Consider the following 26,325-nt stretch of genomic DNA (forward strand, 5'->3'; position numbering starts at 1 on the left):
ACAGATAATTAGATGGGCCTAAGGATTTATCCATGATAAATCACAGGACTCTGTCAGTTAAATGAATTGAACATTGATCACATAGAGTTCAATACAATTGTACCATGTATCAATATGAAGTTTGTGTACATTGCAGCCAGGGTCTCAAAATACACACCTGATAAATGATATCATTACATATGTACATTGTTAGGAGAAGTACTTGCACTGTTACAGTCATTGTAATTTTGTTAAGAAGTGTTTGGGGTAATAAGAGGGAGCTGTTCCCTTTGATGAGGAATGACAGGGACAATTTGGGATATGCGTGGGAGGGTCTGAAGCTGACTCTCAGAAAATGTGACTAATACAGCTATAGAGCATTTGGTCAGTAGTGGACAGGGATAAAGATTTCCCAAACCGGGAGATATCATGTGTCAAAATACCTCTTGAGTAGAACACAGAATGCCAAAAATAACCTAAGAAGATGGGTTACAAGCAAAGGGAAACCGGCTGAGAAGAAACTAGGCAGTGGTGGGTTGATACACTCTGTCTCTGTCTGTCTCCCCTATACTTTCTTCTGAACCCAATGCAGAGAGTTGGTTGACAGCATTACATATCCTTTCACAAATACTTAACTTTTCAACACCAACTGAGGCTGTGTTACATGATTAGATGACTTAATGTTTTATTTAATAAAATGAGGAAAGTCTTTGCAGTAGGGGATTAGTGAGAAGATTTTCCAAGATTGTGGGGAGCCCAGTGATATGCTTTGGGAAGGGACAAGCATTGGGAATAGGAAAGTGGTACCTTGTTTGAGGAACTGCTGGGTGGTGTTGGTGGAGGCTTTAGAGGAGTCTGGAGACAATTTTCATCTTTCTTTATATTGGTTCCTGAAGGTTCTTGAAGCTGAGCCTGTTCCTCGGTGAGCTTCTTTTTCTTCCCACCTTCAGTTTTTGTGATTTGTTTTCTCTTTTTCTGAAAGAGCAACATTGTCTTTCTCTCTAGATTCCCTCATGTGTTGGAAATTTAACCCTGAGCCTTGTCCACATTAAGCTCTGATTTTCTATAGTTTTATCGTTAGCCCTTGGAATTGTCTTTAAATTAAATGAAGCACAATATTTTCAAACCATAAGAGCCTTTGCTTTTATTACTGAATTCTAGTTATTTTTGTTTCATTGTGCACATACCTCATTCTCAACAGATGAGTTGTATTGTATACTGGTATGAATAAGAGTTTCTCCTATAAACTCATAGATTTGATTGTTTGTCCACCATTTATGAAACTGGAAACAAGTTAGTAGGCAACTAGACCCATATAGCTTTAATGGCTACTTTACTGGGGTTTTTGTTGTATGTTTTTAATTCTTCAAGGTACAAGTTTTCTAAAATGCAACCATTGCTTATGAAGCTGATGCCACTCAATCCAAAACTGTCATTAACTGTAGCTTATCTTCCTCGATTGTATACATTTCTAATTATATTTCTATCATGACTTATGAACACAGATAATTAGATGGGCCTAAGGATTTATCCATGATAAATCACAGGACTCTGTCAGTTAAATGAATTGAACATTGATCACATAGAGTTCAATACAATTGTACCATGTATCAATATGAAGTTTGTGTACATTGCAGCCAGGGTCTCAAAATACACAGCTGATAAATGATATCATTACATATGTACATTGTTAGGAGAAGTACTTGCACTGTTATAGTCATTGTAATTTTGTTAAGAAGTGTTTGGGGTAATAAGAGGGAGCTGTTCCCTTTGATGAGGAATGACAGGGACAATTTGGGATATGCGTGGGAGGGTCTGAAGCTGACTCTCAGAAAATGTGACTAATACAGTTATAGAGCATTTGGTCAGTAGTGGACAGGGATAAAGATTTCCCAAACCGGGAGATATCATGTGTCAAAATACCTCTTGAGTAGAACACAGAATGCCAAAAATAACCTAAGAAGATGGGTTACAAGCAAAGGGAAACCGGCTGAGAAGAAACTAGGCAATGGTGGGTTGATACACTCTGTCTCTGTCTGTCTCTCCTAAACTTTCTTCTGAACCCAGTGCAGAGAGTTGGTTGACAGCATTACATATCCTTTCACAAATACTTAACTTTTCAACACCAACTGAGGCTGTGTTACATGATTAGATAACTTAATGTTTTATTTAATAAAATGAGGAAAGTCTTTGCAGTAGGGGATTAGTGAGAAGATTTTCCAAGATTGTGGGGAGCCCAGTGATATGCTTTGGGAAGGGACAAGCATTGGGAATAGGAAAGTGGTACCTTGTTTGAGGAACTGCTGGGTGGTGTTGGTGGAGGCTTTAGAGGAGTCTGGAGACAATTTTCATCTTTTTTTATATTGGTTCCTGAAGGTTCTGGAAGCTGAGCCTGCTCCTCGGTGAGCTTTTTTTTCTTCCCACCTTCAGTTTTTGTGATTTGTTTTTTCTTTTTCTGAAAGAGCAACATTATTTTCCCGTCTAGTTTCTATCACATGTTGAAAATTGAACCCTGTACTTTTCTGTACTTTTATCTTTAGCCCTTGGGAATTTCTTTAAAATTAAATGAAGCACAATATTTTCATAAGTATCTTTGCTTTCAAATATACAGATTCAACGTAATACCCATCAAAATCCCAACTCAATTCTTCATAGAGTTAGAAAGAGCAATTCTCAAATTCATCTGGAATAACAAAAAACCCAGAATAGCTAAAACTATTCTCAACAACAAAAGAAATTCTGGGGGAATCAGTATCCCTGACCTCAAGCAATATTACCGAGCGATAGTGTTAAAAACTGCATGGTATTGGTACAGTGACAGGCAGGCGGATCAATGGAACAGGATTGAAGATCCAGAAATGAACCCACACACCTATGGCCACTTGATCTTGGACAAAGGGGCTGAAAACATCCAATGGAAAAAAGATAGCCTTTTCAGCAAATGATGCTGTTTCAACTGGAAGTCAGCATGCAGAAGAATGTGAATTGATCCATCCTTGTCTCCTTGTACTAAGCTCAACTTCAAATGGATCAAGGCTCTCCACATAAAGCCAGACACTCTGGAGCTAATAGAAAAGAAACTGGGGAAGACCCTTGAGGACATCGGTACAGGGGGAACGTTCCTGAACAGAACACCAATAGCTTATGCTCTAAGATCAAGAATTGACAAATGGGACCTCATAAAATTACAAAGTTTCTGTAAAGCAAAGGACACCATCAAAAGGACAAATCGGCAACCAACAAATTGGGAAAAGATCTTCACCAATCCTACATCAGATAGAGGGCCAATATCTAATATATACAAAGAACTCAAGAAGATAGACCCCAGAAAACCAGATAACCCTATTAAAAATGGGGTACAGAATTAAACAAAGAATTCTCACCTGAAGAACTTCGGATGGTGGAGAAACATCTTAAAAAATGCTCAACTTCACTAGTCATCAGGGAAATGCAAATCAAAACAACCCTGAGATTTTACCTTACACTAGTCAGAATGGCTAAGATTAAAAACTCAGGAGACAGCAGATGTTGGCGAGGATGTGGAGAAAGAGGAACACTCCTCCACTGCTGGTGGGGTTGCAAATTAGTACAACCACTCTGGAAATCAGTCTAGCAGTCCCTCCAAAAACTGGGCACCTCACTTCCAGAAGATCCTACTATACCACTCCTGGGCATATACCCAAAGGATTCCCCAGCATGTAATAAGGATACATGTTCCACTATGTTCATAGCAGCCCTATTTATAATAGCCAGAAGCTGGAAAGAACACAGATATCCCTTAACAGAAGAATGGATGCAAAAAATGTGGTATATCTACACAATGGAGTACTATTCAGCCATTAGAAACAATGAATTCATGAAATTCTTAGGCAAATGGATGGAGCTGGAGAACATCATACTAAGTGAGGTAACCCAGTTTCAAAAGATCAATCATGGTATGCACTCACTAATAAGTGGATATTAGCTTGGAATACTGGAATATGCAAAACATAATCCACACTTCAAATGAGGTACAAGAAGAACAGAGGAGTGGCCCCTAGTTCTGGAAAGACCCAGTGTAGCAGTATAGGACAAAACCAGAACAGGGAAGTGGGAAGGGATGGGTGGGAGAACAGAGGGAGGGAAGGGGGCTTATGTGACTTTTGGGGAGTGGGGAACCAGAAAAGGGGAAATCATTTAAAATGTAAATAAAAAATAAATCGAATAAAATTTAAAAAAATTAAAAAAAAGAATCTGCTTTCATTACTAAATTCTAATTGCATTTGCTTCCTTATTCTTAACAGATGAATTGTATTGTGTAGTGGTTTGAATAAAAATGGCTTATAAATTTTTAGATTTGAATGGTTGTCCAACAGGGAATGGTACTCTTGGAAAGTGTGTTCTGTTTGGATTATTGTGTTTTTATGGAGGAAGTGGGTTACTCGGGGTGGGCTTTATGGTTTCAGATGCTCAAGTCAAGCCAAGTCTTCCTTGTTGTTCCTGCTGCCTGTGGATATATAGAACTCTCAGCTCCACTCCAACACTTTGCCTTCACTCTGCCATGCTTCCCACCATGACAGTAGTGGACTAAACATCTGAATGTAAGCTAGTGCCAATGACTTGCATTCTGTAAGTGTGAACCTAGTCATGGTATTTCTTCACAGCAATAGAAACGCTAACCAAGAGAGATAGGATTGCCTCATAGAGTTGTAGAAACATTGCATTAATGTCACTCTGTTTATTCCCATGGGGGCAGAAGAACAACAGTTGTAGAATGACAAAGTCCAGATTTAGTTTTCCTCATTTTAGAAGCCACACTTCAAAGCAGATGCTTTTCAGTAAGAGTATTTGAAAAGCTGTGTAGTGATTTTATGTCTGCATCATTGAGGCTTATAGGGCCCACGTTAGGCCACACAGTAAACCTGAAACCAAATGAGTGACAGGTAACTATATATGTCTTGATTTACAACCCTGTTCTAAGTAGGGTCTCAGACTAGATAAGAGTGCTAAATCTTTCTACAGAATTAATACCTTTGAAGAGGGTTTATTCTTGTTTGATTCAGAAGTACTGAGTTCATCTTGCTTTCTTTTTTTCACTGCCATTTTGCCTTTACCTTTATTTTTCTTTTGAACTGTAAGGGTAAAGAAAACACAGGGAAATGGTTATAATGGCTATAGATTATTCAGAATTACTTATTTTCTCTTTTTCCCTAAAATGAAATGAAATTGAGATTTCATTCCATGTTCATTAATGATTTTACAGAAAAAACATGATTTCAGGAACTATTTGGTCTCTTCCTATATCTGTGTGTTTGCTTTCTTCTGCTGTATGACCTCTCACTGGCCAGAAGGCAGCTCAGAGTACCAAGTCAGGTATAGGCTCTGTCTCAGGGAAGTCTTTGCTCTTCCCAGGTATAACTGACATAGCCTCTCCATCCTGAGGGCTTCTGTATATACCCAACCATATCACAAACTTCTTACACCACAGACTGATTTTAAGAACATGAAATTTGGGTTGGGGAGGTGGTTCAGCAAGTAAGAGCACTGACTGCTCTACCGAAGGTCATGAGTTCGAATCCCAGCACCCACATGGTGGCTCACAACCATCTGTAAAGAGATCTGACGCCCTCTTCTGGTGTCTGAAGATAGCTACAGTATACTTACACATAATAAATAAATAAATCTTTAGAAAAAAAGGTTTTCACTAAAAAAAAAAAGAATCTGAAATTTTATGATAATAATAGTAGGTCACCTTCTAAGGATGATAAGTCAAAAGTATAGAAAAAGATAAAGAACTTTTGATTTTATATTTGATGTATCAAAGTAGTGACTTTGGATTTGGATTTTTTATATATTGGATATACATCTCTCTGTGTTACTTGCGGTGTTCTCAAACTGTACATCTCCCTGCCGGAGCATCCTTATGCTAACTGCTAGAGTCCAGAGCTGTTTACCAGTAGTACATCCATTATATTTTAAACCCAGTGACTTTATAAAGAGAAACTTCTTCACTAACATCTAACCCAACACCTCTAAGATGCAGGCTTGTACTTAAATACTAGACCATATTTCTTACCAGAAAAAGATATTATTGAAGGGGTAATATTGTTAATTGAGTATTAAATATATTTTATTTAAATTACTACTTTCAATTTTTACTTTATTTTTGAGTTTTTCTACCATGTTCTAATCTATCTCAACAACTGCATCTTATTTTATTTACCTCCAATACAAAAGATGTCTATCCCAAAATACATCGAATTTATTTGTAAGAAAGGATTTCTCAAAATCAGCAAATGTGGATATCAAACTTGTAGATAGTCCAATTTTTTCAACCCCTATAGTTCCAAAGATACACAATGGGAATGGGACACATCATCTCTGATCACTGCAGGGAGCTAGCAAGTTAGGGAGTGTGCAGAAAGGGTGGGTGCTCAGTCATGGCGCCCCCTGGTACCTTTTGCCTTCTCTGTTCTAAGGTTTTTAGCAAGGTCTTCAAGCTCTTCTATGAGCTCACACACTTTTATCACTTTGTCTAGTCCAGCGTCTTTGGGGAACTTGTCCTCCATCAAGTCAGCCAGCTGAATCCTGTCAAAATCCTCTTGCATTTTATTAGTAAGCTTTAGTTCTTTTCTTAGTAAGGACTTGGTTTTCCTAAATTGATAGTCATCCATGCCCTCTAATCCTTTCAGAAGAACAATATTCTTGTATTCATTCATTATCTCTCAAATTATAGATGAGCCTAAAAAAAAATGAAAAGGCAGGATTACAAACATATACAGACATTTTCAAGGCAGGACATTCTCATGTGAGTGAATGACCATTAATAGAGTTGTCTATAATTGTGTGTGATGAAAAAGAGTTCAATACAAGGTGCACCACTGTACAAAATGTTATGTAGAACTTCTGTACTAATAAACAAGTCTTGGAAAATTTTCCCTATTAATCATTAAGTAATTTAAGTCATTGGCAGTTGTGGTGGTCAAAAAGTGTTGAATCAGTAATTGCTGTAGTATTTAAAGTATGGGTTATGAGTGCTAAAATACTGTCCCCATTCTTTCTTGGTATTGAAGCACCTAGATGAACAATGGCTGGAGTCTCATAGTCTATGATAAGGCACCGACCATTGTCTACTAGGCTTTCCCCCAAACACCTCTTATTAGAATTCTGTCTCCCCTGGACTTGGATTGTGCTCACTGGATCCTTTCTGCTCATACAACTGTCAATTTCCCAACCATCTACATACTTTTCAGAGTTGCACTGCAGATTCACTTGACAGAATTATGTCAATAGTTTCTTGAATTTTTCTTACAAGCTTGCCTTAGTGAATCTTACTTGTTCATAGACACTGTTTTCTACCTACAAGTCATCCCTAAATTCTCTCAAAAATTTTAATGGCTTCCTAATTTATTAAAAATATTCCTTTATCCTAAAATATATTGGAAGTCCTTGAATAATCTGTTTCTATGTTTATTTTTGTTCCTGAGATCACATGTTTCAAAATATACAGCATTCCTTCCACTGTCAATATTTATGATGTAGCTATTTTTTTTCATTACTTAGAAAGCCATCTCACATTTCTTTCTCTGTCTACTTTCATAAACTTTGAAAACCTAAGAGTTAAATGGGGTGGGCAGGGTAGTGGAAGGAATGGAGGGAGGAGTAACTAACACTAATAACATTGCAACTATTCATATAAAAATCTACTGTAGAAGATTCCTAATATATTTATATACATATTAATGCATATATACATGTATATGTATATATACATATGATATATATGTATATATATGATATATATGTATATATGATATTATATGATATATACATATGATATATACATATGATATTATATATACATATAATTGCATATATGTACACACATATATGTGTGTATATATATGTATATATGTGTGTATATATATATATATATATATATATATATATATATATATCTCAGAATCACATATATATATCAGAAGCAATGCTATAAGCCCTGGGAACAGGGCATGAGTGTTTTGTGACTAGAGTTTCTTATGTCACAGCCCATGGAGATTCCATCCCATTGGCAAGAACCTTTGGAAATGACATCGTGGAGTATAGCTCCAATTCTAGGGAGCTCTTATGCATCAGTACCTCCTGGCTTTGGATGTATGGTAATTTTTAGTTACACTTTGTTAGTCATGGTTACAGCTGAATTTATGATGAGCTTGGAACTTTTTCTTGAAACAAAAACCGGTTCTCCTGGCTGTCCCTGACTGCCTCTACAATCACCCTGTATAAGCATGAGGAATTCACTAAAATTAATTATTCTGGCTTACTGAACTGTTCTAAAAATATATATAACTATATTCTAAGAACTTAGGAGACAGTTTCTTTTAAAAGTGACAGTAAGAAAAAATAAAGAAGAAATAAAGGGCATAAAATGTCAGACTTTCCCCCAATGGCAGGATATAAACAGAGAGAGTATAGAACATCCTATTTTTCTGCATTGGCAGAGTTTTAATAGAACAGAAAGCAGAAAGCAAAACTATTATTAAATACCACAGAATAATAAACCTTCCCATCTTAGAAGATAATAGATTTAACTATGGAATCTAGCAATAATAGTTCACGTTCTTCATTATTATTTGTTTCTTTGCAGCTCTGTTGAAACATGGGATATATCTTCACATGAATACACATATCCATGCATATATCCACCTACATTATATACATTCAATATCTGTGAGAGCTCACATATCCAGAAATTTGAAAAAAATGAAAAGGAGAACCTACAGTTTTATAGTTAATATAACAGTGTATCAATTACTAAGTTAGTAACATAAAAACATATGTAAAAATCCAGAAAGTTTGAACAATATAACTGATAAGCTTAGCAAGATTGGTCTAATTCAGGTACAACTCTCAAATTGACATTGAAATTACATAGTTCTAGTACACCTGGAGTCCTGTGGCAGAGGAAACAAAGCCTTTAAAATATCCTAAAAGTAGACAAAGTAGACAACAGAAGTGTGTTTCCATTTCACTGACTTTTATATTCCCTATATCTTATGACAACAAAATAAAAACAAAAATAAATAAAATATAGCATATCACAAAGAATAACTTTCATAATGACAGAATGTTTCTCCAGTGATTAAATAGTATTCTTACTCCCTTTTTTGAAGGGGAAAGAATGAATGTGTTACATATGCATATTGAAACAGGAAGTATTTGAATAACTGTATTTGTGAATCTTAGGGCAGTTTCCTGCACATGTCCACTGGTTCTCATGCTGTCTAATATTAAAATAAGACCAGATAATAAAGCACCATGTTCAAATGCGTTTTCACTGAGTATTATATCATGGTAATATTTCATATCACTAAGCTGTCTAACTCAGTCACTCACCCCAGCCACAGATTTCCTGTGCAGGATACCGAGCCTTCTTGTTTTCCATTTATCGATAGTTATACTTAGGAAGTTAATTTTGAAATCTGCACTAATCAAAATTCGTGTTTTCTTACCTCAAGCCTCAGAGATGGAGAAAGAAAGACGCTGCCATCTTCCTGAATGTGGCATCGGAACCCAGCCGCAGAAGGCTCACTGCCCTGCTGCCACTCAACAATCCATGCTCGCCCCACCTGCCACTGGGAAGACCCACGCTGATTCCCTGTGTTCTTGTGCGTTTCATGGAGCTGTCTCTTCTTTACATAAAAGGAGAAAGACTTACCTCCCTGGAAGTTTCTCAGCAATTTCCAGATTATCAATCTTCAGCAAGACAGGAAATGGGGCTTGTCTGTTTTGAGTAGGAAGAGAGATGACTCGAAAAAGTACACAGGAATGTGTTACAATCTCATTAAATGCTGAGAAAATGTAGTATTTACAAAATAACAGGGGGGATAAGAGAACTGGTTAAAGTAAGTTCCTGTCTTGAGCAGGCCTTACCGTGTGCTGTTTTCCTGCAGAGACTCATGAAATAGGGCTCCTCCCTGCAGTGTTCATAGCTTTCGATTTCCCCAGCTCTTAAAATAGAACACTTTACTTCCTGTTATTATGTAATTTCCAGAAAGAAACATGCACAGACACAGACACTCACATAAACACACACACATAAACACACACACACAGAGAAACACACACATAAAACACACAGAGAGAAACGCACACACAGAGAAACACACACACACACACACACACACACACACACACACACACACACACACACACCAGAGAGAGACAGAGACAGAGAGAGAGAGAGAGAGAGAGAGAGGGAGATTCCAACACTGGTGTTTCCTATCCAACAGACTTACAGGTGGGTGGGTCACTAGGAATCCTACTCTCATCTGAATGAAGATGAATCACAAAGAGATACAAGGGAGTCACTCAGCCATTTCATCTTTCTTTGCTTGTTCAAAATAAGAGTGATCAGAGGGGGAGCTCCCCAGAGTTTGTTGTCGCTTCCATTTGATGAAGCCTGATAGCTTAGCTGCAATACTTTTGTTTCAGGTTTGCCAGCTTGCTTGATTCAAAAGCAGCTTGACTGTAGACACAGAAAAGGTAGTTTGGCTGAAAGAAAGGTCAAGTTGACTATATTCTGAGGCTTACATTATCATCATCATCATCATCATCATCAATAATTCCCCATCTATATTCTTCACTCAAAGCAAAGAAAGGGCAACTGAAAAAAAAAAAAAGACTCCTCTCACCTGCTTACTCATTATGATTTTCTGGCTGTATAAACTGACCCTGGAAAACAGCTCCAGAGTCTGGGCTAAGCCCCTGATTCATCAGTCTTGGGGTGTGTGTTCAGTAAATCTGCCCTGTTTCCCTGAGATCAGTGCCTGAGGGCTTTGTGTTGTGATTCCCAGACCCCAAGAGCACTTGCTTGAACATGTCCTGAATAGGGAAATACCTGTAATGAATCACTTTTGGTTTAAGTACTTTCCAAAGTGTTCATTCATTTATCACTGGTTCCCAGGCCATAGCTTCCCAGAGTGTAGTGTTATAAGAAACATATAACTGCAACCTCATCTAAATAAAAAGTAATTGGGCAGTAACAGCCCTCTTTAAGTGATTAAGAAAATGACTCCTTAGGCATTCTTAATGTGAAAACACAGCAGCTGAGATATGTAGTGCCAGCAGATGAAGCCTTGGAAACTCAAGGAGAAGCTTTGAACGTCACAAACCTTCAGAGTTTCAAACAGTGGTTGTCTGACTGTGTTTTCCTTTGGAGGATAGTGGATGGTGTCTGTACTATTGTTATAGTGAGACATGGGGGAAATGACACCAACTACTGGATGCTTGGTTGGGAGCTTTAAAGCTAATGTACAAATGGCGGGGTGCTGTGGATGCCATCAGTCCAAATCTGTGGAGTCATCTGGAAGGCTCCACAGATTTGCCTGGATGGAAACCATGAATGCTTGATTTCCAGGTGCTGGTGTTTGGCAGCTCTTGCATCTTTTTATTTTACAGTCCATGAGATTAGGAAGCCTCTTCTGATAACTTCTTCAAGTTCTTTTATTGTTTTAAAGTTTCCGTTGTGCAAATCTTTCTCTTCTTTGGTTACTTTCATTCCAAGATAGTGTATATTTTTAGGATTTAAAAAATTAAGATTGTTTACTTACTTATTATTTTAGTTTAAATAAGTTTATTAGTTATTTTTATAATTATATATATATATATAGTAATTATATTTAGTTTAAATAAGTTTACTTACTTATTATTCCTGACATGATTTTCATTTTTTTAATTGGATATTTTATTTATTTACATTTCAAATGTTATCCCCTTTCCTTGTTTCCCCTCTGGAAAACCCCTGTCCCATCAATAACTTGACTGCCCCTGCTTCTTTTTTTTTTTTTTATTCGATATAATTTATTTACATTTCAAATGATTTCCCCTTTTCTAGCCCCCCCCACTCCCCGAAAGTCCCGTAAGCCCCCTTCTCTTCCCCTGTCCTCCCTCCCACCCCTTCCCAGTTCCCCGTTCTGGTTTTGCCAAATACTGTTTCACTGAGTCTTTCCAGAACCAGGGACCACTCCTGCTTTCTTCTTGTATCTCATTTGATGTGTGGATTATGTTTTGGGTATTCCAGTTTTCTAGGTTAATAACCACTTATTAGTGAGTGCATACCATGATTCACCTTTTGAGTCTGGGTTACCTCACTTAGTATGATGTTCTCTAGCTCCATCCATTTGCCTAAGAATTTCATGAATTCATTGTTTCTAATGGCTGAATAGTACTCCATTGTGTAGATATACCACATTTTTTGCATCCACTCTTCTGTTGAGGGATACCTGGGTTCTTTCCAGCATCTGGCAATTATAAATAGGGCTGCTATGAACATAGTAGAGCATGTATCCTTATTACATGGTGGGGAATCCTCTGGGTATATGCCCAGGAGTGGTATAGCAGGATCTTCTGGAAGTGAGGTGCCCAGTTTTCGGAGGAACCGCCAGACTGCTTTCCAGAGTGGTTGTACCAATTTGCAACCCCACCAGCAGTGGAGGAGTGTTCCTCTTTCTCCACACCCTCTCCAACACCTGCTGTCTCCTGAATTTTTAATCTTAGCCATTCTGACTGGTGTAAGATGAAATCTTAGGGTTGTTTTGATTTGCATTTCCCTAATGACTAATGAAGTTGAGCATTTTTTAAGATGCTTCTCCGCCATCCGAAGTTCTTCAGGTGAGAATTCTTTGTTTAACTCTGTACCCCATTTTTTAATAGGGTTGTTCGGTTTTCTGGAGTCTAACTTCTTGAGTTCTTTATATATATTGGATATTAGCCCTCTATCTGATGTAGGATTGGTGAAGATCTTTTCCCAATTTGTTGGTTGCCGATCTGTCCTCTTGATGGTGTCCTTTGCCTTACAGAAACTCTGTAACCTTATGAGGTCCCATTTGTCAATTCTTGCTCTTAGAGCATACGCTATTGGTGTTCTGTTCAGAAACTTTCTCCCTGTACCGATGTCCTCAAGGGTCTTCCCCAGTTTCTTTTCTATTAGCTTCAGAGTGTCTGGCTTTATGTGGAGGTCCTTGATCCATTTGGATTTGAGCTTAGTACAAGGAGGCAAGGATGGATCAATTCGCAATCTTCTGCATGCTGACCTCCAGTTGAACCAGCACCATTTGTTAAAAAGGCTATCTTTTTTCCATTGAATGTTTTCAGCCTCTTTGTCGAGGATCAAGTGGCCATAGGTGTGTGGGTTCATTTCTGGATCTTCAATCCTGTTCCATTGATCCTCCTGCCTGTCACTGTACCAATACCATGCAGTTTTTAACACTATTGCTCTGTAGTATTGCTTGAGGTCAGGGATACTGATTCCCCCAGATTTTCTTTTGTTGCTGAGAATAGTTTTAGCTATCCTGGGTTTTTTGTTGTTCCAGATGAATTTGATAATTGCTCTTTCTAACTCTGTGAAGAATTGAGTTGGGATTTTGATGGGTATTGCATTGAATCTGTATAGTGCTTTAGGCAAAATGGCCATTTTAACTATATTGATTCTACCGATCCATGAGCATGGGAGGTTTTCCCATTTTTTGAGGTCTTCTTCCATTTCCTTCTTCAGAGTCTTGAAGTTCTTGTCATACAGATCTTTTGCATGTTTGGTAAGAGTCACCCCAAGATACTTTATACTGTTTGTAGCTATTGTGAAGGGGATCATTTCCCTAATTTCTTTCTCAGCCTGCTTATCCTTTGAGTATAGGAAGGCCACTGATTTGCTTGAGTTGATTTTATAACCTGCCACTTTGCTGAAGTTGTTTATCAGTTGTAGGAGCTCTCTAGTGGAGTTCTTTGGGTCACTTAGGTAGACGATCATGTCGTCTGCAAATAATGATAGTTTGACTTCCTCCTTTCCAATTTGTATCCCTTTGACCTCCTTATGTTGTCGAATTGCCCGAGCAAGTACCTCAAGTACAATATTGAAAAGATAAGGAGAAAGGGGGCAGCCTTGTCTGGTCCCTGATTTCAGTGGGATTGCTTCAAGTTTCTCTCCGTTTAGTTTGATGCTGGCTACTGGTTTGCTGTATATTGCTTTTACTATGTTTAGGTATGGGCCTTGAATTCCTGTTCTCTCCAAGACTTTAAGCATGAAAGGATGCTGAATTTTGTCAAATGCTTTTTCAGCATCCAATGAAATGACCATGTGGTTTTGTTCTTTGAGTTTGTTTATGTAGTGGATTGTATTGATGGATTTCCGTATATTGAACCAACCCTGCATTCCCGGGATAAAGCCTACTTGATCATGGTGGATGATCGTTTTGATGTGTTCTTGGATTCGGTTGGCAAGAATTTTATTGAGTATTTTTGCATCGATGTTCATAAGGGAAATTGGTCTGAAGTTCTCTTTCTTTGTTGGATCTTTGTGTGGCTTTGGTATCAGCGTAATTGTGGCTTCGTAGAAGGAATTGGGTAGTGTTCCTTCTGTTTCTATTTTGTGGAATAGTTTGAAGAGTATTGGTGTTAACTCTTCTTTGAAGGTCTGGTAGAGTTCTGCACTGAAACCATCTGGTCCTGTGCTTTTTTTGGTTGGAAGACTTTCTATGACTCCTTCTATTTCTTTAGGCTTTATGGGACTGTTCAGATGGTCTAGTTGGTCCTGATTTAATTTTGGTATTTGGTATCTGTCAAGGAAATTGTCCATTTCCTCCAGATTCTCCAGTTGTGTTGAGTACAGGCTCTTGTAGTAGGATCTGATGATTTTTTTGGATTTCCTCAGTTTCCGTTGTTATGTCTCCCTTTTCATTTCTAAGTTTGTTAATTTGGATACTTTCTCTGTGCCCTTTGGTCAGTCTGGCTAAGGGTTTATCTATCTTGTTGATTTTCTCAAAGAACCAGCTCCTGGTTTTGTTGATTTTTTGTATGGTTCTCTTTGTTTCTACTTGATTGATTTCGGCCCTGAGTTTGATGATTTCCTGCCTTCTACTCCTCCTGGGTGAAATAGCTTCTTTTTGTTCTAGGGCTTTCAGGTGTGTCATTAAGTTGGTAATGTATGCTCTCTCCATTTTCTTTTTGGAGGCACTCAGGGCTATGAGTTTTCCTCTTAGCACTGCTTTCATTGTGTCCCATAGATTTGGGTATGTTGTGTTTTCATTTTCATTGTGTTCTAAAAAGTCTTTAATTTCTTTCTTTATTTCTTCCTTGACCAAGGTATCATTGAGTAGAGTATAGTTCAATTTCCACGTGTATGTGGGTTTTCTGTTGTTTCTATTGCTATTGAAGACTACTTTTATTCCATAGTGATCAGATAGGAGGCATGGGATTAGTTCTATCTTCTTATATTTGTTGAGGTCTGTCTTGTGACCAATTATATGGTCGATTTTGGAGAAGGTACCATGAGGTGCTGAAAAAAAGGTATATTCTTTTGCTTTAGGATAGAATGTTCTATATATATCAGTTAAATCTAATTGTTCCAAAGCTTCAATTAGTTTCATTGTGTCCTTGTTTAGTTTCTGTTTTCCTGATCGGTCCATTGAGGAAAGTGCAGTATTGAAGTCACCCACAATTATTGTGTTAGGTGCAATGTGTGCTTTGAGTTTTAATAAAGTTTCTTTTATGAAAGAGGGTGCCCTTGCATTTGGAGCATAGATGTTCAGGATTGAGAGTTCTTCTTGTTGTATTTTTCCTTTGACCAGCAAGAAGTGTCCCTCAGAGTCTCTTTTGATGACTTTGGGTTGAAAGTCAATTTTATCTGATATTAAAATGGCTACTCCAGCTTGTTTCCTGAGACCATTTGCTTGTAAAATTGTCTTCCAGCCTTTTACTCTAAGGTAGTGTTTGTCTTTGACCCTGAGGTGTGTTTCCTGTAAGCAGCAAAATGTAGGGTCCTGTTTACGTATCCAGTCAGTTAGTCTGTGTCTTTTTATTGGGGCATTGAGTCCATTGATGTTAAGAGATATTAAGGAATAGTGATTGTTACTTCCTATCATTTTTGACGTTATTTTTTAAATTTGATTGCTTAACTTCTTTTGGGTTTGATGAAAGGTTACTATCTTGCTTTTTTCAGGGTGAAGTTTCCCTCCTTGTATTGGTGTTGTCCTCCTATTATCCTTTTTAGGGCTGGGTTTGTGGATAGATATTGGGTGAACTTGGTTTTGTCGTGAAATATCTTAGTTTCTCCATCTATGGTGATTGAGAGTTTTGCTGGATATAGTAGTTTTGGTTGGCATTTGTGTTCTCTTAGAGTCTGCATGAGATCTGCCCAGGACCTTCTAGCCTTCATAGTCTCAGGTGAAAAGTCTGCTGTGATTCTGATAGGTCTTCCTTTATATGTTACTTGGCCTTTTTCTCTTACTGCCTTTAATATTCTTTCTTTGTTTAGAACATTTGGTGTTTTGATTATTATGTGACGGGAAGTATTTCTGTTCTGGTCCAGTCTGTTTGGAGTTCTGTAGGCTTCTTGTATATTCATGGTCATCTCTCTCTTTAGGTTAGGGAAGTTTTCTTCCATAATTTTATTGAAGATATTTGCTGGCCCTTTAAGTTGTAAATCTTCACTCTCATCTATGCCTATAATCCTTAGGTTTGGTCTTCTCATTGTGTCCTGGATTTCCTGGATATTTTGGGTTACAAGCTTTTTGCATTTTGCATTTTCTTTAACTGTTGAGTCCATGGTTTCTATGGAATCTTCAGCATCTGAGATTCTTTCTTCTATTTCTTGTATTCTGTTGTTGATATTTGCATCTCTGTCCCCTGATTTCTTCCCAAGGCTTTCTTTCTCCAAAGTTGTCTCCTTTTGAGTTTTCTTAGTTGTTTCTACTTCTGATTTTAGATCCTGGATGGTTTTGCTTAGCTCCTTCACTTGCTTGTTTGTGCTTTCCTGTAATTCTTTAAGAGATTTTTGTGTTTTTTCTTTCATGACCTCAGCCTGTTGACCAAAGTTCTCCTGTATTTCTTTAAGAGATTTTTGTGTTTCGTCTTTCATGACCTCAGCCTGTTGACCAAAGTTCTCCTGTATTTCTTTAAGTGTTTTTTGCATTTCCTCCTTGTTGGCTTTTGTATTCTCCTGGATTTCTTTCAATGATTTTTGTGTTTCCCTTGCAAGGGCTTCTAACTTTTGATCCATTTTCTCCTCAATGTCCTTCATGTGTTCCTGTACCAGCATCATGACCAGTGATTTTAAATCCAAATCTTGTTTTACTGATGTGATGGGGTATCCAGGACTTGCTGGTAGAGGAGAATTTGGTTCAGATGTTGCCATATTGCCTTGATTTCTGTTAGTGACGTTCCTGCGTTTGCCTTTTGCCATCTAGCTCTCACTGGTGTTACTTGGTCTTGTCAGTGCTGGACTCACCAGTGCAAGCTGCCCCTTCCCCGTTGGCGTCTGGTGCACAGCTTACACTCTGCACTGCCTGTAGACAGGGTGCTGTTGTCCAGGCTGTTCAGATCCTGAAGCAGGCACCTGAAGGCTCCCGCTGGGGCCCGCAGGATTTATTGGAGCACACCGACTTCTCCCAGCTGGCCGCCCGGAAGCCCCCACTAGCCTCTTGATGGACCTGGAGATGTGGCGGCCACCCAGGCTGATCTGAAGCGGAAAGAGTTGACCTGAGGGCTTCTGCCTGAGGCCTTGCCCCAGATTGTGTCTGTGGGCCAGATGGAACCCGTGTGCACCCCCAGGGAGCTCCGAAGGTGTATGTTGCTGTGACCTCCCCTGTGTTCCGCTCACTCCGCTGGGCAGCCGATTTCCCCAACTGGGCTGGCGCACACTAGGTTAGCCTTGTCGCACAGGCCCTGAGTCCAGGCAAACGCCTGGGAGGCCAAGGTCCTAGCAAAGTTCCCCTAGGGCTATGACTGTTATTTGGGTCCGCCAGGTGACCCGGATGGCGGGCGTGCGCGTCCGCGCTCCCCGAAAGCACCGGGAGAGTCTGTTGTGCTAATAACCTCCTGGGCGGGTTGACACACAGATGGCCCACCAAACCGCCCAGTTCTTGGGGTCAGTCCTGTGCCTTTTGGGGCCTAGACCCCCGTTTTGTTAGCCTCAGGCTACGCTTGTTAGCAGTCTCTGCCCTCCCGAGCACTCTGGCTCCTGTAGGCAAAATGGCGGCGCGTGCGCAGGCCGGGGCAAAAAAAAAAAAAAACTCCTGGCTGGGTTGGCGCCCCGATGGCCACTCGAACAGCCCAGGGCCTGGGTGCAGGCCAACGCCCGTCTGGCTCAGACCCCTGCGGTGTTGGGCCTAGGATTATGTTTGTGTAACTCAGTCTGACCGATCTCTGGAGCCCGGGATCAAGATGGAGGTGAGTCTCTCCTGACTGGTGGGAAGCCGAGTTCTGAAGTGGCTTCCGTGCAGCGAAAGGCTCCGCAGAACCGCAGCTCCTTGCTGCCCGGCTGGTCAGCGAAGGTCAGTGGTCGTGGGCGCAGGGCCTAACTGGACCCTGTGTCGCCTTGGTTCCACCGCTGATGGCCCTTCAGCTGGAGCCGACTGCCCCTGCTTCTATGAGGGTGCTTCACTCCCCACCCATTCCTGCCTCCCTCCCTGGAATTCCTCTACACTGGGATATCCACCCTTCACAGGACCAAGGGCCTTTCCTCCCATTGATGCCTGACAAGGCCATCCTCTGATACATATACAACTGGAGCTATGGGTCCCTCTATGTGTACTCCTTGGTTGGTGGTTTAGTCCCTGGGAGCTCTGGGGGGGTTTGGTTGGTTGATAGTGATGTTCTTCCCATGGGTTGTAAAACCCTTCAGCTCCTTCAGTCCTTTCTCTAACTCTCACATTGGGCTCCACATGCTCAGTCCAATGGTTGGCTATTAGCGTCTGCCTCTGTATTTGTCAGACTTTGGCAGAGCCTCTCAGGAGACAGCCATAACAGGCTCCTGTCAGCAAGCACTTCTTGGCATCCACAATAGTGTTTTGGTTTGGTGTTTGTATATGGGATGGATCCCCATGAAGGGCAGTCTTTTTATGGCCTTTCCTTGAGTCTCTGTTCCACACTTTGTCTCCATATTTCCTTTAGGCAGGAGTAATTCTGAGTTAAAAATTTGGAGATGAGTGGGGGCCCCAAACAGAGACCTTGCCCAACCTCTGGATATGGTCCCTACAGGTTCTCCCTTGCCCTTGTTCATTGGACATTTCAGCTAATCTCAACTCCACTGGGTCCTGGGAGCCATGCTTATACTTTGGTTGGTGGTTCAGACTCTGGGAGCCCCCAGGTGTCCAAGTTAGTTGATATTATTGGTCTTTTTTAGAGTCTCTATCCCCTTCAGTCTATCAATTCTTCCCCCAACTCTTCCACAACACTCCTGAACTCTGTCTAATGTTTGACTGCGGGTCTTGCATCTGTTTACATTGGATTCTGGGTGGAGCCTCTCAGAGGACAATGATACTAGTTAGGCTCCTGTCTGCAAGCATAACGAAATATCATTAATAGCCTCAGGGATTGGTTCTTGTCCATTTGATGTGTCTCAATTTGGGGCAGTCATTGGCTGCCCGTGCTCTCCAGGTTTTCTCCATCTTAGTTCCTGCACTTCGTGTGGACAGAACACATTTTGAATCCAAGGTTTTCTAAGTTGGTTACTGTCTTTATCCCTCCACTGGGAGTACTGCCTGGTTTTACCTTTTTATCAAAAATTAATAGGTATGTGGCTTTATTTCTGGGTCTTCAATTCAAGTCCATTGATCACCCTGTGTCTATGCCAATAACATGCAGTTATTATCACTATTGCTTTATAGTACAGTTTAACATCTGGGATGGTGATAACTCCAGAAGTTCTTTTATTGTTCAGTGTTGTTTTAGCTATCCTAGATTTTTGGTTTTTTTCTGCATGAAGTTGAAAACTGTTCTTTCAAGGTCTGAAAAGAATTGTGTTGGGATTTTGATGGGAATTGCATTGAATCTATAGATTGCTTTTAGTAAGATGGCCAATTTTACTATATCCATTCTACCAGATCCTTACATCTTTCTAAATCTTCTCCAATTTCTTCTTTCAGAGACTTGAGTTTTTTGTCAAACAGGGCTTTCACTTTCTTGATTAGAGTTATAGAAAAGTATGGGACTTTCGGGGAGTGGGAAACTAGAAAAGGGGAAATCATTTGAAATGTAAGTTAAAAATTTATCGAATAAAAAAAAAAGAAAGGCATTTCATTTTTGTGTGGCTCTGTGAAGAGTATTGTTTCTCTCACTTCTTTCTCAGCCTGCTTATTATTTGTGTAAAGGAGGGCAACTGATTTTTTAGTTAATTTTGTGTTTAACCACTTTGCTGAAGATGCTTATCAGCTGTAGGAGCTCTCTTGTAGAATACTTGGTGTAACTTATGCATACTATTGAACCATCTGTAAATAGTGAAACTTTGACTTTTTCCTTTTCAATTTGTGTCTCCTTCATTCCCTTTAGTTGCCTTATTTTTCTAGCTAGGACATCAAGTACTACATTGCAGAGATAGAGATTAGGCAGCCTAGTCTTGCCCCTGATTTTAGTAGAATTGCTTTAAGTTTATCTCCATTCAATTTGATGCTGTTTATTGGCTTGCTATATAATACCTGTATTGTATTTAGATATGAACCTTGTATCCCTGATCTCTCTAAGATTTTTTAACATGAAGGGGCATAGGATTTTGTCAATTTTTTCTAGAATCTTATAAAATGATATCTTTTTATTCTTTAAGTTTATTTATATGGTGGGTTAAGTTTATGGATTTTTGTGAATTGAATGACCCTTGTATCCTGTGATGAAACCCACTTGATCATAGTAGATAATTTTCAACGTATTCTTGGATTCGGTTTTCAAGTGTTTTACTAAGTATTTTTATATCAATGTTCATAAGGGAAATCGGTCTGAAATTCTTTTTTTGGTGTTGTTGAGTCTTTGTCCAGATTAGCTATCAGGGTGGCTGTGGCCTCAGAATGAGTTTGACAAAGTTCTTTCTGTTTCTCTTTTGTGGTATAGTTTGAGGAGTATTGGTATTAGCTCTCTTTTGAAACTTTGGCAGAATTCTATGCTAAAACCATCTAACCCTGGGCTTTTTTGATTGGAGACTTTAAATGACTGCTTATATTTCCTTAGGCATTATAGACTATTTAGATAGTTTGCCTGATCTTGATTTAAATTTAGGAAGTGGTATCTATCTAGAAAATTATCCATTTTTAGATTTTCCAATTTTGTGGATTACAGGCTTCTGGAGTAAGAACTAATGATTCTTTGAATTTCCTCAGTGGCTGTTTTTATGTCTCCCATTTCATTTCTGATTTTGTTAATTTGGATACTGTGTTTCTGCCTTTTAGTTAGTTTGGCTAAGGGTTTGTTTATCTTGCTAATTTTCTCAAAAAACAAGCATTGATTTCATTTTTTCTTTATATTCTTTTTGTTTCTACTTGATTGATTTCAGCCCCGAGTTTGATTTCTTTCTGCTGTCTACTGCTTTGGGGCGTATTTGCTTCCTTTGCTCTAGAGCTTTCATATGTACTTTAAAACTGTTAGTATGAGAACTCTCCAGTTTCATTATGAAGACATTTAATGCTGTGAACTTTCCTCTTAGCACTGCTTTCATTGTGTCCCACAGATTTGGATATATTGTGCCTTCATTTTAATTGAATTTTAGAAAGTCTTTAATTTCTTTATTTCTTCCCTGACTCAGAAGTGATTCAGTATATAGTTATTCAGTTTCCATGAGTATTTAGGTTTTCTCTTCTTTCTGTTGTTAAGTCCACGGAGGTAGCCAAGCCTCTGCTGGGAAAGGCCTATGACTGTAAATGCTGACTACTCTCCTTATGGCAAAGCCTGAAGAGTTGGCTCCCAAATGGCAAGAACCTGTGGGTTTATTCATGCAGAATTTCCTGGCCTTTCCCAAGGGAATGCTTGGTTAAGATGTGCCTTGCATTTGCATTCTTGGCTTTGCTATTGAAAGTCATTACTTTCACTTTGTCTGTGACAGACATTTATCCAGAATAGAAAAAGAACGCTTGGACTAGGATTTATTCTTGTTTGTCAACTAGGATCCTGGGGGCAGAATAGATCCCTAATCCTTTTGTCTGTTTATGTGATGGAGACAACACAAGTCTGTAGATCTCTGACACTTGATCAAATACTGATTATAATATGAATCTTCATTCATATCATATGAAAGGATGGCATGATGAATTTTGAGTACTATGTAGCCAATGAGATCCGTTGGCTATGTACAGTCAAAGTTCTGTCTAGAGACATTTTTATGTCTCAGTTTCAGTGCTCTTCACACATAGAGGAATCAGCAAATTATCTTACCTGTCTGGTTTGGTCTTCATGATTTTTTCCCTTCTTGTCAGCAACCAAGCTCTTCAGGAGTCTTCCTCTATCAAATCTGATCTGTGTTACTTTGAAAGGAGTCTGAAGCCTTGTTTAGTTCTTTTCCTGTTAACCCAAATGCAGAGCCTCTTTCCCAACATAGCCTGTCCTTTGTCCAGCAACATGAAGTCATCAAAATAGAGATTTATTCAATTTAGCAGTCTCTTTTTTTCTTTGTTCTTTATGTCTGCTCTCCTTTGATTTCTCAGAGGATTTATACTACTATCATAATCACTGAACTTATTACTGCCTACATTTTGATAATTAAAGCAATTTAAAACAATTACTATTTATTGAGATAGGGTTTCCCTGTGTAGCCCAAGGTGATCGGAATTGTTTTGTAGATTAGGTTAGCTTCAGATTCACAAAAAAATCGAATTGTCCTTGCCTTTGTCTCCTAAGTATTGAGATCAAAGGCCTGGATTCAAATGCATTCATCCATGTCTTAAAACATATTAATTTCTATTTATTTCTCCCTTCTATCCTTAAAAAATGTATATCAGTTTGATGTATTTCTCTTTTTTGGAGATTAATATCTATCTGGATAAATATATTTATATGCCCTTTCTCTTCATATAAATTAATATACTTTTCTATATTTAACTTCATTTATATTCCCTTTAATTTATTGTGTAAGCCTATTCTCAGGCTAACATTGTCATGTACTAGGGTAAGCAGTCCCAGCATTCCCGCGTAGCACATGGTAAAGGAAAACAATTGCTTAAGGTAGAGTTGACATCTTAATTTATTTTATTTTCTATATTTTTTTTGATTGCCCAAGACATGCAGCTTTGCTTTCTGCCCTCTGAGCAGTGGGACTTTGCTTGCTTCATTGCACAGCAGGGGCTTTTAGCATCCCTTTGATTAAGCTGCATCTTCTGAGGTCAGCTTCATCATTTGTGAAGACCTCAGGCTGAAGGTCAAGCCTGCTGCTTGGTGTGTTGTTTGGTTTGGTTTGGAGAGCACAACTATGTCTTAGCTTACACTAAGAATCCCTAAATTATGCGTGCCAAAACACATATTTTGTTGTATTCCATCAGGCTTGGGGAAAAACCCACAGCTGCTAAGATATCAGTAACCACTTCTCCCTGCTTCCTAGTCTCAAATGAACAGCATGTGATTTTCATTCAGGAATCTGAAATAATTTAATTTTTTTTAAGTGAGTTTTTTTGGCCAGACATTGAAGTGCTAATATGTTTTACAAAATTGTCAATCCCAATCCAGGTTTTCTATCCAATCTTTAATTATTTAATTCCCAGATATCTCTCTCTCTCTCTCTCTCTCCCTCTTTCTCTTTCTCTCTCTCTCTCCCTCTCTCTTTCTCTCTCTCACACACACATGATATACTATATATATATATATATATATATATATATATATATATATATATATATATATATATATGTATACAATAAGCCTTAACAGCACATGAGCTTGGCAGATACCTACCCTCTATGCTATTAGAATCTCCAGAGACTGAAGTATAAGATATAATCACATGCTAAGAAAATAGATGAAAATGTGAAAACCCTCAAGGGTTGAGTCACTCAGTGTTGATGAGAGGCAGCTGATTCACACAGTTATGTATTAGCTCTTTCTCTCTACACTCTATCCCTCTGGAAGTGATAAGTTATGGGCAACAGTGAAACACCTTCCATCATTTTCACAACTTTTGTCATTATGCAGGAAAACTTCATTTCCTCCTTATAAAAATATGTTGAAACTTAAAAGCAATAGCAAAAATGTTCCCTTTTAGTCTACTGTAACATATCAAAGGCAAGAAAAAAAATGTGCCAACATGAATACTTCCTTCTTCAGCAGAACAACATGTGGACACATATGGATAGATCTTACATAGGGTAAGTGAGATCACTCCTCAATGCCTGCTCCCCTTGCTGTTGACAGCATTGGAGACTTTGATAGAGGCAAACATCATCACCAAGACCTAACTTTATTTCCTGAATGGAAGAAGTTTTACTATGGTGTTGCTTATTGTTTACATATCATGTAAAATTGTAAGCAGTTGGTGTGCCTGAAAATGTAGTTTGTTATAATTATGGTTTTCCTACTTGGAACATTCATAAATGAATTAGATAGTTGTTCTTTTGCTTATATACAGAAGACAATGATGAATGATTAAACATTTTAGCCTTTCTGAATCAAATACAAACTATGCAAATAATGGACTCAAAAAACTAAATTGTCATATCTTTACCTTTTTTCTTAAATATTTATCATTTTTATTTATGTGTGTGTGTGTGTGTGTGTGTGTGTGTGTGTGTGTGTGTGCCTTTGAGCTTGTGTACAACATGCACGTGAAACTGCATCCAGTGGCAAGAAGATATCGTATCCCAGTTACTATTGAGAAATGGTCCAATTTCTTGGTCTAAATGCAGGGAACCTACCTAACACAGCGCCATAGAAAGAACCTGAAAGTCTTTACAGTTTGACAACTGCTAAAGAGAAGACCTGAAAAATATTCTTAACTACTTTTTAATGACAAAGATACTGGATGTATGGTGAAAGTCAAACCCAGAAGTTTCTAATTCATAAAAGATCCAACAAAGAACATCATCATCTGAGTAAAGAGACAGCATATGGAATGTGAAAATTTAATCTTTATTAGATAGACAGAGGACTGCTATTCAGATCTCAGATACACAAAGAACTAAATTACAACATCAAGAACACAAAGAGCCCCCCTAGAAAATAGGGAGTGAAACTGAGTTCTCAAAAGGTGAAATGCAATTGTGTCCCCTTCTTTGAGTGTGTTTTAATATATTGCCTGTTAGTTGCCTTAACTTGTTAGATTGTAGGCCAATTGAATGTAGCTTAGGGTTCTGTCTTGGTACAATTCAAACATTTCTCATTCTCTACCATCTATGTATAACTAGCTTAGTGGCCATAAATTTATTGTTTCTATCATGAAAATCATTCCCTTGGTCTTCAATTATACCTGATAGACTTGCTGTGTGTAGTGATCTGGGATGATATTTGTGATAATTCATTACATGTAGCACATCAGTTCAAGATGAACTAGCTTTCATATGTTCTAATGAAGAATTTGTGGGTTTTTTGATGGGTGTGCCTTTGAAAGTGAAATGACCTTTCTCTCAATATCTTGCCTTTTTCAATATCTTTTTCCTTTATTCTATACATTTAGTATTTTGAATATCATATGAGAAGTTTTATTTCTGGTTCTCTCAACTTGGTGTTTTGTATGCCTCTTGGACCTTGGATGACACGATATCACTTTCCAGAGATTGTGGAAGTTGTCTTCTATGATTTTGTTGACAATATTTTTAGTGCATTTGACCTGGGTTTCTTCTTCTTCTATGTTTCTTACTTTTATTTTGTCTTTTTAAAAATTGTCTAACAATTTTGCATACTCTGTTTATGCCTAGTGGGTTTTTTGTTTGTTTTCTTTTTGTCATTTTAGATTTAGCATTTTGTATGACTGAGTACTGAGTAGTATAACAGTGTTCCAATCTATCAGTGATACTTGCCTCCAAGTTCTTGACTTTTCTTGTATTTTATTGTTAGAATTATTTCATTCTGGTTTTTAATCAGAGATTCGATATTATTGTTAATTATTATTTTCATTCCTTGATATGTTTTAATATTTCATTTAGATTTTTTTGTGATTTCCATTCTTCATTTTGGTATTTATTAATACTCTGTTCAAATTACTTGGCCATTTCATTACTTATTTTTTGAAATCATCTATTTATAGATGATATAAGTTGTTTTCCTTTGGGACTAGTACTATGGGAATACTAATTTTGGAGCGGAACTTATTTTGTTTCTTTGGGGTTGGGGGTTAGATACTAGGTTTGTTTTCTTGATGTGGATATCTGTGTCCCCTTTATTAAGTAGGTGTTTGGATCTTTGTTTCCTGTTAATTATCTCAACTTGTTAAATTGCAGGCCAGTTGAATGAGGCTTAGGCTTCAGTCTTAGGGCAGTTCCAGCATTTACCATTCTCTGCCTCCTGATTAGAGTACAGTGGGACCAGGTGTCTCAAACTCTTCTACCACTGGGCAGTGAATGAAAGCAACTTTACTTAATTTTAATTGTTTCCCAGGCCTGATGTCACAGCAGTAAGAAAAGTAATACATGA

At 38.4% G+C, this 26,325-nt stretch overlaps 1 protein-coding gene across 13 annotated transcripts in view; it reads right to left on the bottom strand.

Annotated features, from left to right (window-relative positions):
• The window catches only part of LOC127697363 (inteferon-activable protein 208-like), a 90,608-nt gene extending 80,508 nt beyond the window's left edge, over window positions 1-10,100 (bottom strand). For 2 of the 13 annotated variants that reach the window (XR_007980454.1, XR_007980455.1), the window contains exons 1-6: window positions 9,892-10,082; window positions 9,677-9,742; window positions 6,416-6,700; window positions 4,990-5,090; window positions 2,267-2,434; window positions 787-954 (exon numbers count right to left, since the gene is read on the bottom strand). Coding sequence is in view for 10 of the 13 variants with exons in the window: in XM_052200438.1 (XP_052056398.1) it covers window positions 787-954; window positions 2,267-2,434; window positions 4,990-5,090; window positions 6,416-6,677 (699 nt within the window). In the remaining 3 variants the exon portion in view is untranslated. Of the gene's footprint in view, window positions 1-786; window positions 955-2,266; window positions 2,435-4,989; window positions 5,091-6,415; window positions 6,701-9,676; window positions 9,743-9,891 lie in introns of all 13 variants that reach the window. The other 11 variants (XM_052200438.1, XM_052200440.1, XM_052200439.1 and 8 more) reach the window with 9 other exon arrangements.
• Between the last annotated feature and the right edge of the window lie 16,225 nt (window positions 10,101-26,325).

Source organism: Apodemus sylvaticus, chromosome 12 (genome assembly GCF_947179515.1).
Source record: "Apodemus sylvaticus chromosome 12, mApoSyl1.1, whole genome shotgun sequence".
Taxonomy (NCBI): domain Eukaryota; kingdom Metazoa; phylum Chordata; class Mammalia; order Rodentia; family Muridae; genus Apodemus; species Apodemus sylvaticus.